This window comes from Labrus bergylta, chromosome 13, assembly GCF_963930695.1.
Source record: "Labrus bergylta chromosome 13, fLabBer1.1, whole genome shotgun sequence".
Classification (NCBI taxonomy): domain Eukaryota; kingdom Metazoa; phylum Chordata; class Actinopteri; order Labriformes; family Labridae; genus Labrus; species Labrus bergylta.
This window is the reverse complement of record NC_089207.1, coordinates 858,796-872,163: the sequence shown is the minus strand read 5'-3', so window position 1 is coordinate 872,163 and position 13,368 is coordinate 858,796. Positions and strand designations below refer to the sequence as shown.

Below are 13,368 nucleotides of genomic sequence, written 5' to 3'. Positions count from 1 at the left end.
CAAACCGATGCCCTGGAAATTTGGAGGTCACTCCCAGAGGCGTACGTCGTAGATAGACAATCGCCAATGTGTTCCAAGATTGAAGGTGGACAAACGTTGGGTCTCTCAATAATATTACAAAAAGTACATTGTTATATTCATATAGTCATATTAGATTCCTACAATTACTACATCTGTTTTTCTACTATTTCATAGAAAGTAACGAGGGAGGAATTTCCTGCAGCACCTGAGAAATTCAAAACATGTCACAGAGATGTACACAATTCAAGACTTTCTGTTTTGTTTCTGAACGTGAGGCTTTGAGCGGTGACTAACCCAGCAGGTGGTGTCACAGTCATCCTCTGAGCATCTCTTTAATTATTAATTTAGATGCAGTTGAGGGCACAGACAACAAAGAGGCTGAAAAGGAAGCGCTCAGCAGAAAGTGAGAAGAAGGAAAAAGGAGGAGGAACAGCAGGGGCAGTGCATGAATTATACATCCAGCCCACAATCAGAGGTGCCTGCCTTATTTATGAGCAGAAAGGGCCCAAACGGCTCAGCCAGAACTGTGCTTTGTCTGCTGTGGAATGCAATAGTGGTTCACTTAATAGTTAATGACTCTGAAGTTTCACCTACACACCCTCCTCCTCTTACAGGTCCTCCTGCCATCTCGTCTTGTTCTGGAGCAGCAAGAGTCAAAAACACAGCGGCTGTAACTGGAGCCTCGGCTATCACCTAGCTCTGGGCTCCGTTTACATTTTAGGACAATTAGACTCAACAGGATGTAGCCATGCTACGTGCTACGTGCTACGGGTGAGCGTATTGCATCATTTCCTGTTCTGTTATCTGCTGTTCTGTGTTGTTCAGTGCTGATCGTTAGAGCTAAAAGCTTAATTGTTAATTTTGCCTCGTTTCTTACGACTGTTGTTTCCAACACACTGTACGTTCAGACAAACAGAAGCACTCTTTCTCTCTAGCGACAAACCTGCTAAACAGTTTTTTTTATTTTAGCTACCTACTCTTAGCCTAGCTTAGCAGTTAGCTTCATTTACAATGGCTTCTTTTTCTGTCTGTCCTTCTCCTCTCTGCATCTAAATTTGCTTTTTGTAACATTTTACCTGCTCTTTTGTAAAGTGTCTTGAGATAACACTTGTTATGGGTTGACGCTATACAAATAAAAATTGATTGATTGATTGATCATGTGGGGTCAGATCAGTGGGCATTGACGTGGCATGGGAAAGCCAAAACCGTCTCCCTCTTTCTCTGAAAAGCCACATCAGATCTGCCCCGAACATGTTTACTGTGTTTACTGCAACACTATGAAGACTTCTATAATAAAAGATCTGGTTGGGGAACAGCGGGGGAACTCATGATACTGTACGATACTTTGGGATATGATGCAATCTGTAATGGAACATAGACACTTTACCAATCACGTTACTACAACATCCCGATACAGCAGAGCCTACAGAGGCGATACTCCTCATTGCAGCGGCTGTGGGTTGAAATCCGACCTCAGCCTTTTGCTGCATGTCTTCCCCTACTCTCTCCTCCCTACATGTCCTGTCACTCTTCACTGTCCTTTCCAAATAAAAGGCACAAAAAGTGATAATTGATACATATCTCAGACAATACTACAATGATACATCACAAAATCAGATACAATTAAGTGTTTAAAATGCCCCTAAAAAGAGTAAAGTGCAGGATTTATACAATAATTCACTGTTTTGGTGTCCTCGTATTAGGCTTCATTCATTTACTTCTTTTCACCACTGACTGATATTATCTGCCAACTTCTTATCTAAAAGACATTTCAGTATGAGGCACCAGCGACCGTTTCATCACAGCAGTCAGGAAGATGATATAACGCTGTATCGATATTTTGTCCTGCCCCTAATAAAGAGACACATGGGAGCAAATTGTAAAACTCTTTTTCTGCGCCAAAACCATTTAATTAAAGCCATCTTCTGCTGAGTTGATTTACATCAGCAATCACTAACACAACTAACCACCACATTCTATCAAGACCATGTCAGCCAGATTAAAGATTGAAGATACAAAAACAGGATAAAAAAAGGATGCTGTTCCCCTCTGGCTCATCCTGTCAGTGACCACTGCAGCCATCTCAACCTCAATCATCATTAACACAATAAGACCTGCAGATTGTGTCTCAATGTAGGCCAACAACATGTAAAACATGACACTAAAGCCGTCTTAATCCCACGCTGCGGTCACATTCCAGCACTATCTCCACTTGTTTATTTGAGTCTGTGAAACACTTGAAATTCACTAATCCTACTTGGCCTCTCCAGCCTCCCCTAACAGAGGTTCTTATCTGTAACTTTGACTGTGCTGCACAAGCAGACAGAGGAATAATAAGCCCAATAACCACGTCATAACTTGTTCTATCTCCTGGAGGAGGTGCTGATTGATTTTCTCTTTTATATGGATCTCAAAGCAGAGAACAAAGACTTTACAAAGGAAGGGCAAATCTGGGCAAGCTGGGTGGGTGAGACTTTTTGGATTTGTCAAAGAACAAAAGAGCGGTGGAAAAAAGGGGGTGGCTCTCTTCGTCTAGGATACATGTGCAGTCTGAAAATCCAAAGTACAAATCACTCTGCGGGAGAATATATCTCAAAGTAGAAGTTCAAAAACAGCTGTCGATCAGCTGAGTCTCTGACACACATCCCGGTTTCTCAAACGTCCTGAAACTGTCACAGAATCTGCAGGATTTAATCTGCAGGACGCAGCAGCTTCGATAAATCCACATCTACTTAGTACATCAGCTTTAAGATTCTTATGTTCTTATCTTTCTGCTGTCGATGTGACTCTTGGCACGATCACTTCAGGAACCATATTTCAACGCAAGTAAAGCCACATAATGATTTCCTTTCAGCTCGTTAGCAAAGGAAAATAAAAGGTTCAATGTACTCTGTGATATTCAGCCAACCCGTCCTCAGAACGTGAATAAACACTTAGATGACGGCAGGTTGTCTCAGTGTGACCGGTCGTTATTGCTAAAAGAGGATTTCACAGCCGCTTTGATTAAATCCTTCAAGAGAATCAAATCCCCTCTGACAGCGAGAACATCAGTGAATCTGGAAGAGGTTGATATCTTTTTATTTTATTGTTTTTAAGATTTATTTTTGGGCTTTTTGTGCCTTTATTAGAGAGATAGGACAGAGGATAGAGTCAGAAATCAGAGAGAGAGAGAGAGAGAGAGGTATGAAATGCAGGAAATGAGCCACAGGCTGGATTTGATCCTGGGCCGTCCGCTTGGAGGACCACAGCCTCCGTACATGGGGCGCGCGCATTAACCACTGAGCCACCAGCACCCCAAAAGGTTGATTAGAAAATGAACTGCTTCAAATGAAAAGACCCCCATGCTCTGTGGGATCCATGAAAACAGTCGTTGGTATCGAGACAGCGAGGGGTTTTTCTTTTCTTCAGGTGCTCATCACTCACATATCGAAGCGAGCAGCTTCAGACAGATGTGAACTTTTCTCTGCTGAGGAAGTCTGAGCTGCAGATCCACCGCCTCCTCTCTCCGTCTCTCTCTGTGGCCACGTCTTTGCTTTTCTGCTGTGGGGGGTTTTTCATTCTCTGCCACCCACCATGTGAATAATGAGCTCCACAGATAGCAGCCCCCCCTTCAGCCAATGAAACTTAACAACCATGTCCAGATCAGGTCCTTTCCTGCTGGGACTGACCAGCCCTGATTCACACTCCTCCACCACCCACACACACACACACACACACACACACACACACACACACACACACACACACACACACACACACACACACACACACACACACACACACACACACACACACACACACACACACACACACACACACACACACACACACACACACACACACACACACACACACACACACACACACATCTCTTCACTCGATATTCTCCACCTCAGAATTTCTCCACAAATATGAAATTAGAGAATCAGTGGAATTAGAGAAGGAGGGACTTCCTCAAACTTTACAGCCGATCAGGAAACGCTGCCAACTTGACGGATTGGTTTCCAATCCCGCCTCGCTTCGAGGTGTTGGGGCTGGTAATGTGACTTAACGCAGGAAGGTGAGGCCAACGTCTGGCCCCCAAACACGACCAAAAGGTTTTCTTTGAAGTCCGTCTAAGCACCCAACAATCCCCGCCATAAACTACCAAACCAGCACCCACTTTATCACGTCTTTCAGGGCGCCTCATAATAAACTACCCACCACCAAAGAAACCCTGATGACCACACAAAAGACTTGTAAACTGCATTGACACACTCGCAGAGCTGAGAGAGAAAGTGATTTGCTCAAAGTATGTGCTTTTATTTTCTTGAAAAATGGAGGCCGGGCTTCCAATTTAATATTTAAAGGTTGAAATGACCCTGAAGAGAAAAGATCAACCGAAGGGGAAGTTTGAGCATTTCATTTTGGCGTGAGAAAATGTGGGGGTTGGTAGGAGGGGCTTTGAAAAGACGAGACTTTTGAATGAGACATAGAAGCATTCCAGTGATTGTTCATTCAGACAATCTGCTCCAAAGCTTCCAACATGTGAAGACGACGGTGCATCCAAAAGAAAACGCTCTCATTTTTCAGCTGGTGTGTGCACGCTCAGAAAAGTGCCAACATGAAAATGTAAGAAATTTGTGAATGACATGCAGAAGTTATCGTTCTCAGTTGACGACCAGACATCTTGCTTTTCTCTCTGGAAGCTTTGAAGGGAAACGTAAGGTTTAGTCCGTGTTCACACTGGACTTCTTTTTTCAACTGCCAGCGCCTTTTTTACATACAAGCCTTTGGAAAAAGGAAAAAGGATGACGCCTTTTTAAAAAAGGGACACTGTTGAGTCCCGACGCCTTTTTCAGTTGAATTATTTCAACTTTTCAGAAAAGCGCTGGGTGATGCCAAGCGCCTTTCTGACAGCTGACCAATCAGGTTTTTATGAACCGTCAAAACGGAGAGTTTTATTCTGAAAATAAACCGGATGTTTTAATGTTGTATCGGTGTCTGACGTCCTGTCCCGTTTGTTCTTTTCTGTTCTAAATTGATGCGTTGTCCTCCGGCCGGCTCCGGCACGGTTGCACCGTAGACTAGATCCTGTTGTTAAGGTTACAGAACACTCGTGCATAAGTGCTCAAAAGGCTCTCAAGCGGCGCTGAAGGCGGCGGCGCTGAAGGCGGCGCTTCTTTCTGAAAAAACAAGTCCAGTGTGAACACGGCCTAAGTCAACAATATGTGCTTAAAGATGTTATATTTCAGACTTTGTTTTTAAGCTCTTCAGGTCAGTAATCACCACTCTATCACATTTATAGAGAGCTCGGTCCCAGGAGGGGAAAGAATACTGATTTTAAAAAATCTCCAGGATATTCTGTGTTTTTAGATAAATATGACACTTTATTCCCCAAGATTTATAAATAATGGCGACGATCCAATGACTCACCGCAGGCGAACTTATCCAGGCATGATGCTCGTGTCCTTTCCTCTCTTCCCTCCCTAAGAGAAGTTAAGAGTAATGAAGCGTGCTGCCTTGTTGCAGGGCCGACATTTAGCTGCCTTTAAGTCAATCCTAGCATTTGCTTTGGAGCCTGGATCACACCCATGGGGGGGCGGGGGGGGGGGGGGAGGGAACAAACCCGTTGCTAATATCAGCCTCTGCTCTGAATATGGAAAAGCTCCTTGGCTGGCTCTGCAACACTCTCTCATGCACACACATAAAAAAATCTATTTTCTCTGCTGTACAGAACACCCTGGAGTTTAGAAAACTTTCAGGGAACACATCCAAACTCCTCCAGGTCTAACAGTCGGGAGGCAGAATGACAATAGCTCATAGAAATGCTGCTGTTGTCTGTTCTTCTGGCGCCCCCCCAGCTGAATTTGCTGGACCACTGTTATGGCATTATAATGACTCTCCAGCTCTCTAAATGCCACCTAACTCGGCTCTGGAGAGAGGGCGAGCAGGTTAATTAGCATCACAATGGGGGGACGCTGAAAGCCAGGGCCGACTCTGGTCATTGCAAACGCAGCGACCGGGTTGACTTTCTCTTTGCAAATGGCAACAGGAGGCTTTGATTTCTGAAAAAGCAGACAGATGGACGAGGTCACGGCATCTTTGTCTAAATTATTAGGCAGCCCATCCTCACAGGCGGGGAGGGGGGGGGTCGTTCTGTGAGGCTCTGGGTGGACAGGCCTTCTGCCCTGACGCACTCCATGGAGCCACTGCCTTTGTCTCTCTGTTTGAGTTTGAGCTGTTCATGAAGTGAAGAGGCTAATCAGTGGCTGTAGAGCTATTCACTGTACAGCATGGGCCCATTTGGTACAATTGTTCGAGTGGACACAATAGCTCCGTGCTTTCACACTCTGCAAACAGTCCTCGAGTGGAGCTGCAGTCATTCATGGAGATGTCAAGTGTGGGGATGTTTGCTACCAAAATATTGACTTCTGCCCACAAATTAGACCTCAGCGCCGTGCCCCAACTGGCCTCCTGAATGGCTCCACCAAAAACCTAGGATACAATTAAGTTAATTAAATTCAAAGAGCCCTTACATGTATTTGAAATGAGCGAGTGGCAGAGCACCACAGTCACACAGCAGCAACACAAACATATCATTATTTTTAAGGGCTTACATCAAATCCAGCCTTCGTTTATTTACAGCTTACAAGTTGGATACAGAAGTGCTAAGTGACATGCTTGTTAAAGCGAGGAGAACAAGAAGTCCATTAAAGAGTTTTTTTTGGGACATTTCGAGGGTTTCAGCTGGTTGATTATGAGAACAGTATGCAGGGCTCAGACTCACAGCCAGCAAAAGCCTTTTTTCAAAACATAAAACTGAGGGGATGACTGCTGCCAAAAGGCAAAGTTGGCCATCACAGTGGAAAGGAGAGAAACAAGTTTCAGAGTATTATAAGGGAAAACAAGTGGGGATAGCCATGTTTAGTACCTCTACTGCACTTTAAAGGTGTCAGTCACAGAAGGTTTATGATGGATTAAATAACATATCCAGTATCCATTATTTTGTTTTAGGGACAAGTAAGCTGAATTTGATTGTGCTTGACCTTCAGATGATTCAATAACTACAAGAAGGTTAAAAAAAACGACCTCAAATCAACAATTCACAATGCTTCAATTCTACAATTCACTTATCAGACTCTTTTATCCAAAGCAACGTACATCAGAGAGTAAGAACAACACAAGCAAGGATCTAGAAAAAAGGGAACAATGTGAGTAAGAGCAAACGATCAGCTTTGAGTCTGATTGGACACACAGGTGCTGACAGGAAGTGACCAGAGGCAAAGCACAACATTGAGGGCAGTTCTTGAGAGCTCTAATCAGTATAGAAACCATCTTATAAGTCGTCGTTATCAAACAAAAAACATCGTCATTACCATCATCATCATCAATAATATGGAGACCATCATCATTAAGTTAGTAGGTATTCATGAAAGAGCTGGGTCTTTAGCTTTTTCTTAAAGGTGCAGAGGGACTCTGCAGATCACATGGAGTTTGGAAGTTCATTCCAAATGGGGGTTCGGTTAAGGGTTAGGGGAGATGGTTGAATATATACTCAGTGATACAAAATAAACATGTTGTGAGCAAATGCCACACTGGTGGACAGGAAACAAACCTTTACATGTGCAGATGAAATAGAAGGCACAGAGCACTGTATCCCAGGGCAGATCATGCAAATAGGCAAGGAAACAATTTGAAATTCAAAGAGGGAAATTTAGAAGTCACCTCAAGGGGTTATTCTGTGATACAAGACACTGATTGTGATTTATATGTACACCCAAACCTGTGGCCATGTTAAGTAAGCATGAGAAGAAAAAAGAATGCAACTGTTCTTCAACGGATTTCCAATTAATCACTGGAATGCTGTGATTGGCCCAATTTGCCAACATGAAAAAAAAATTGTTGATTTTTTTGGGAGGGGGGACAACTATAAAAACATACAAGAACTACATCTAATATGTCCGACCTGGACTCTAACATACCCTCTGTAGTGAATGAATGTGTGTGGTTTGTATCCTATTTGAGTCCCACAGGGGTAACAGCATTGAATCTTAACAGTCTGTATTTGAGGAGATGAGAGCGCTTTGACAGCTACAGAGAACATTCTTCACATTTCTACTCAGACCTGGCTCTGCTAGCGTATCGTCTGTCTTATTTGAGCTCCTCTCTGTCTACAGTCTATACAGCACATCTTCGAGGGGTCTTGTCAACAGCTCCAGAAGAGTCTGATAGACGGTGTCAGCGCCATCTTTTCAGGGCGGCTGTCAACACCAGCTTTGTATCAACCTTCATCGGGAAGGAGCACAAGAAACACAAACAAGCCCCGCGGGAGACGAACTGTAATGCATCCGAGTGACAAGAGTAGGAAAAACAATCACGCTGTGCTTTCATAAAACGACGGGCATTAAACCTCTTGAAAATCTAATCTTACTTCTACTTCTTTTTATGTCTTTCTTTAACAGTATGCTTAACCTGACGATCTATATGCTTGTAAAAAGGAGGCACAAAGCTCGCTCTGGATGCTGCCTCTGTTATATGCATTTTTGAATTTGCATTCTGTGTATATATTTCTATTCATTGTTTCCTTTTCACCACTGGGTGTTAAAAATATGAAAAAAATGTTGCAAATATGTGTAAGGACAATGATCGGAAACATTAACGTATTGCAAAAAAAATATTTAAAATGTTTTAAGTCTTATTTAATTGTATTCCATATACGAACGGGTATCAAGGAGAGCAGAAGCGATCTATTAAGAAGTAGATGAAAAAAATTCTCATTCTAGTCTATGTCAACAACTGCTTTTCCAAAAGATTCTCCGGGCAGGACTGAACTCGTCTTGTCGTGACTTGTGGACTTTATGTTAGATTATTCGCTGATAATGAGGCATGACTGTGATGTGCATCTCATTCATGAAAGATGTGAAACAACAATACCTTGGAGCACTGCTTGTGATTCTGGCACCACACCAACGATCCATTATTCTGTAAAAAGAAGGAAAACATGATGTGTTATCAATATATTGTTAAAATTCCCATTAAAGTCAGGGTTGTTCATTTTCCTCCAGATTCTGGTGTAAAGTGTCTTCAGGTCCTGACAGACATTAATAACTCATGTTCTCTGAAAAAGGAACAAAGAGAATCCATCATCTGGATCAGTTTGTAAGTCTGTAAAAACTTCAACCAATGTCTGCCACGAGGTACCAATCTGATGAACCAATCAGACGCCTCCCTGTCTCCCTGCTTACGTAGTTTCTACACAACACTTCTGGAGCAACGGCGCTCGTGCATGTCAGTGAGGGGGCGTGGCTTCTGAGGGAGCACAGAGGGGAGGGGGTGCAGACGGAGCACTGAGGGAATGCTACTTTCAAAATCATGCTAGTTTTGAAAAATGACCAACCCTGCCTTTAACACCAGTTTGTCAAATGAATGTGCTGCTTTAACATGTTCCTTTGAGTCATGACCTTTAAAAGAGAAATGATGCGAACACTCAACACATTTCAAAGACAGAATTTGAGCCAGCTTTTTCGTGCTGAGTGCGTGTAACCCGAGCAGGAAAGAGAGGGGGGTCACCAGCACCGGGGGCCCGGGGCAAACCTCTGGTCAGTTTCAGTGTGCGCAGTGACCTCAGCGTTTCTGACAACTTGTTTGATCTTTCAACAGACGTCCCCCGAAGGTCACCGAAGGCGGGAACTGATGTCAGCACTCCTGTGCAGACTGCAGATACCGACAATTTCCTCTAATTGCCTGTGAAGTGCCACCTTCTGTGATCCAACGAGGCAAACATTTGGTCCCAATAGTGCTGTGTGTTTCCAAAGTCTCCAAGTGTACTTGCAGAGAGTTTGTCAAGCGAAGGGCCAGTGGGGCTAAATGGCTCGTCCAAGTGGTCATTTCCTGAATTCTAATAGGGCGAAGAATTATGCTGTCGTGCTCTGCAAACATAATTGTGCAAGTGCAAGGCTAGTGCTTTAGAATAAATGACCAGCTGATAAGCATGAAAGGCTTCCTAATGTGATGTGCATACCAGACAGGGGCATTTTGGTCAATGTTTTAAACCTGGGAAAACAATATTTTGGACACCTGCAGGTAAGGGGGGGGGGGGGGCATGGAAAACATCTTAGTCAACATTAACACCTTTACAGAAAAAGAAACAGCATGCATATGTAGTCAGGTCTGTGGGCAAATACATGTGCTATATTCACTCTTTAAAGTCTTTATATGTGATGTTTTGATCCAGCAGATGTCGCCCTTGAGCTCCAGCATGAAACCAAAACAACTCACGCTGCATTGTTGTGTTAGCATGCTAATGCTAGCGATCTTTATTACGCTGGTATCTTCACACTGCATGTAAATTTACCTGAAATGAGCGTGATCTAGAAACACAGTTAAGCAGTGAGTACAGTATGTTATTCTTCTTTTCTCTAGTCCCTCAATTAAACAACTTTTATACACGAGGGGAGGAGTCAGCCGGCCGTCCTGACGATGTAAACAAACTGAAGATAGGACTCTGAAAACTGTGAAAACATCACAGACAGTGGGACTCGGGTGTTACACCCATTGTAGACAGTCATGACTCACAGAGTTATTTTCAGAGGATATACTTGATTTATACATTTAAGGGTGTGGGGTCATATAACCAAAAGACGATTAAAGTCAGGGGGAACTGGAGAGCCAGTTGGTAATTCTCTGTGGATTTATAACTACAAGCTACAAGCTGTCAAATTACACCTCGTAGTTTGATCCATTATTGTCATAAAAATATAAATGATAGCTGATGTAGGGCTTACTGCCCCTTTGTTGCCCATGTTCTCCACACATATGGAGAAGTTAAAAGTGAAAAAGCTTAGAGTTTCATTAATTCATTAATTAATTCAAGTCTCTGAACTGTATCCGAGCCTCACTTTTGGATGTCGCTGAGCTTCTTTAATGAAAGCAATGAAACATCGGATAGAGCCAAACTTCAGGGGTCTGAAGGCAAAAAGTCTGCTCAAGTTCAATGTCAAGTTCAAAGCCTTTTCCCACAATGTAATCCAGAAGAAATTTCCCATGAGACCTTTGGAGAGAACTTATCATTAAAGGGTTTAATTTGACATCCAGTACCAGTAAGTGCTTTGCTTTTAGTGTCAAGGATAATGGTCAACCGGCTTCAAAGGAATCCATGATTGTTTGGTTATGTCTTCAGAGAATCACCTCAACAGAAAAAAAATAATAAAAAACTGCAGATAAGAATGAAAAATACATTAGTGTGAGCAGCCGAGGAGACTAATAGTTGTTTCATTTGGTACAGAATGAAAGTGGAACTGAGCGCTTACTTGGCCGAGGAGTTTAATGTGCAACAGCAAGCTTTCTGACCTTTCTGGGTAATAAAAAACCTTCCCTGCGTTCGGCCAAATTATGATTAAAATATGATTTTATCCTCATGAGGGCATCATATTGTACTGTACAACATGATTAAAATCCTTCTGGTGTTCACTAAAAAAAAACAATCCAACCACGCCAAAGCCGTTGTTGTTGACACCCTGTAAATAAAACCTTGACATTTACACCAGCAGCGATCACCTCAGGGATAATTTATACAGATTGTCACAACTCTAGACCAAGTCTTAAATCATCAATCGTGTTTTTTGACAGCTCTCTTCACCCATCCATCCATCATGTGCGACGGGGGCCGGAGCTAATTTTGCTATGTGACAGCATCCCTGCAGCAGAGACGCTCAGCAGGATGTTGCCCCAGCTGTCCAGGCCTGACCCCTCCATGTCAGGGACCAACGGGGGAATAATTATAGGTCAGGACTTCATCCCTCTGACTCACCATGACATTCCTCTGCAAGCTGAACATTATGCAGCGCTGAGGACCGTCAAGGACGCTTTCCAGATATCTTCCTGTGCGACTGGGGGGGGGGGGGGGGTCGAGACCAGAGACCAGACAGCGGTCTATGAATGCGTGGATGAGGTGAACTTGCTCGCTTTGTTTGGTGACACTGGTGGAGTCATGTAAACAGGGCGGTTTATCACACAGATACATTATGGCTGTTGTCAGCTGAGAAGGCAGAGCAGGTGGCCGGGGGGGGGGGGGGGGGGGGGGGGCGTGTTGTATTGTCTAGACATCTGAGAGGAACATGGACAAAAAGCCCTTTTCATCTCAGAGGATAGCTTTCCACCTTTTGAAAGTGGAAATCTTGTGTTTCCTCCGAGGCTCTGATTTGGATTAAATGGATCACAGTTTACAGTTTACTCTGGTGAATACTTTTTGAACTGTATTCAATCCTTTCCTACATGTTTCCAGCGTTGCACTGCTGGAAAATGCTGCCACTCTGTGAGACCTCGTTCATGTCTGTGCTAAGCTAACAGGATGCAGGACTTCAAAGGACAGGCGGGTGTCTCTGTGTGTCCTTTAACAGCCCAGAGGTCCTCAGGCAAACACCGAAATAACTGATCCTTCAGGGCACACATGCAGCACGAAAATAAAGGGCCTCAAGATTTAGGCTTTGACTTGAGTGGGTGCGACTGTGTGGTCATCCTGCTCATCCATTATTCACTTTTTTATGAATTATTCCGACAGGGCGCTCTGAAAGTGAGCTAATGTGTTCAGCAGCACATCCAATGTTAACATAAGAAGGGTGTTTCAGAGATCTCAAACCACGCTGGTGTAAAGTTGTCCCCACTTAGGAATGAAGGCTATTTGTCAAGTGAGCTAGCTGAAGGGTGCAGCAGCAACAGGACTGTCATGGTTTTAAAAGCGTTTACAGGGAGGTGAGGCCAAGCAACATAGACCCCTATTCATCCGCTGTCTTCACTAATGAAAAACTCCACACATGAGACGAGCGCTGGCTGCGGTTTTGATTCCACCGCAGGTTATTCAATATCAAAGGAGAAAACAAGGGGGACCAGGAAAAACTACTTTCCAATGTTTTTTCTTCCTCTCGCTCGCAGCACAAATCTCTCAGTTAAGATGCTCAGACGTTACTGCACAGCACTTTGGAAATGAATGAGTGGATTGAAAAATGTTGGATTTTTTTTTATTGCTTTGACTGTAATAACAAGAGCTCATGGACACACCTTGTTTTTGGCTTCACACATCCCCACATAAATAATCCACTACTAAGGCTGATGCTTTCAGACTACACGATCCCAGCGCGCTCTTAATATTTCAGAGTGTCCGAGGCTAATATTTATGGTTGGGTGTTGCCCTCTGTCTATCGTAGCAGCGGGGGTGACAAGTTCCCCAAATGTGGAGTAAAATGTCAATAAATCTGCATTTGGAAAATACTATCACAATCCACAGGCGTAATAAATCTGACAGCTAATGGACTGCCCATGAGGGTTTCCAAACTCTGGGACTCCACGCTTGTTTCCATTTGACACTTA

General features: G+C 43.5%; 1 protein-coding gene across 1 annotated transcript in view; it reads right to left on the bottom strand.

The window, feature by feature from the left end:
* LOC110002868 (anosmin-1) overlaps positions 1 to 13,368 on the bottom strand; it is a 51,360-nt gene that overhangs the window by 34,326 nt on the left and 3,666 nt on the right. Inside the window, exon 2 of the mRNA XM_020658535.2 lies at positions 8,938 to 8,985. Coding sequence (XP_020514191.2) covers positions 8,938 to 8,985 — 48 coding nt within the window. The remainder of the gene's footprint in view (positions 1 to 8,937; positions 8,986 to 13,368) is intronic.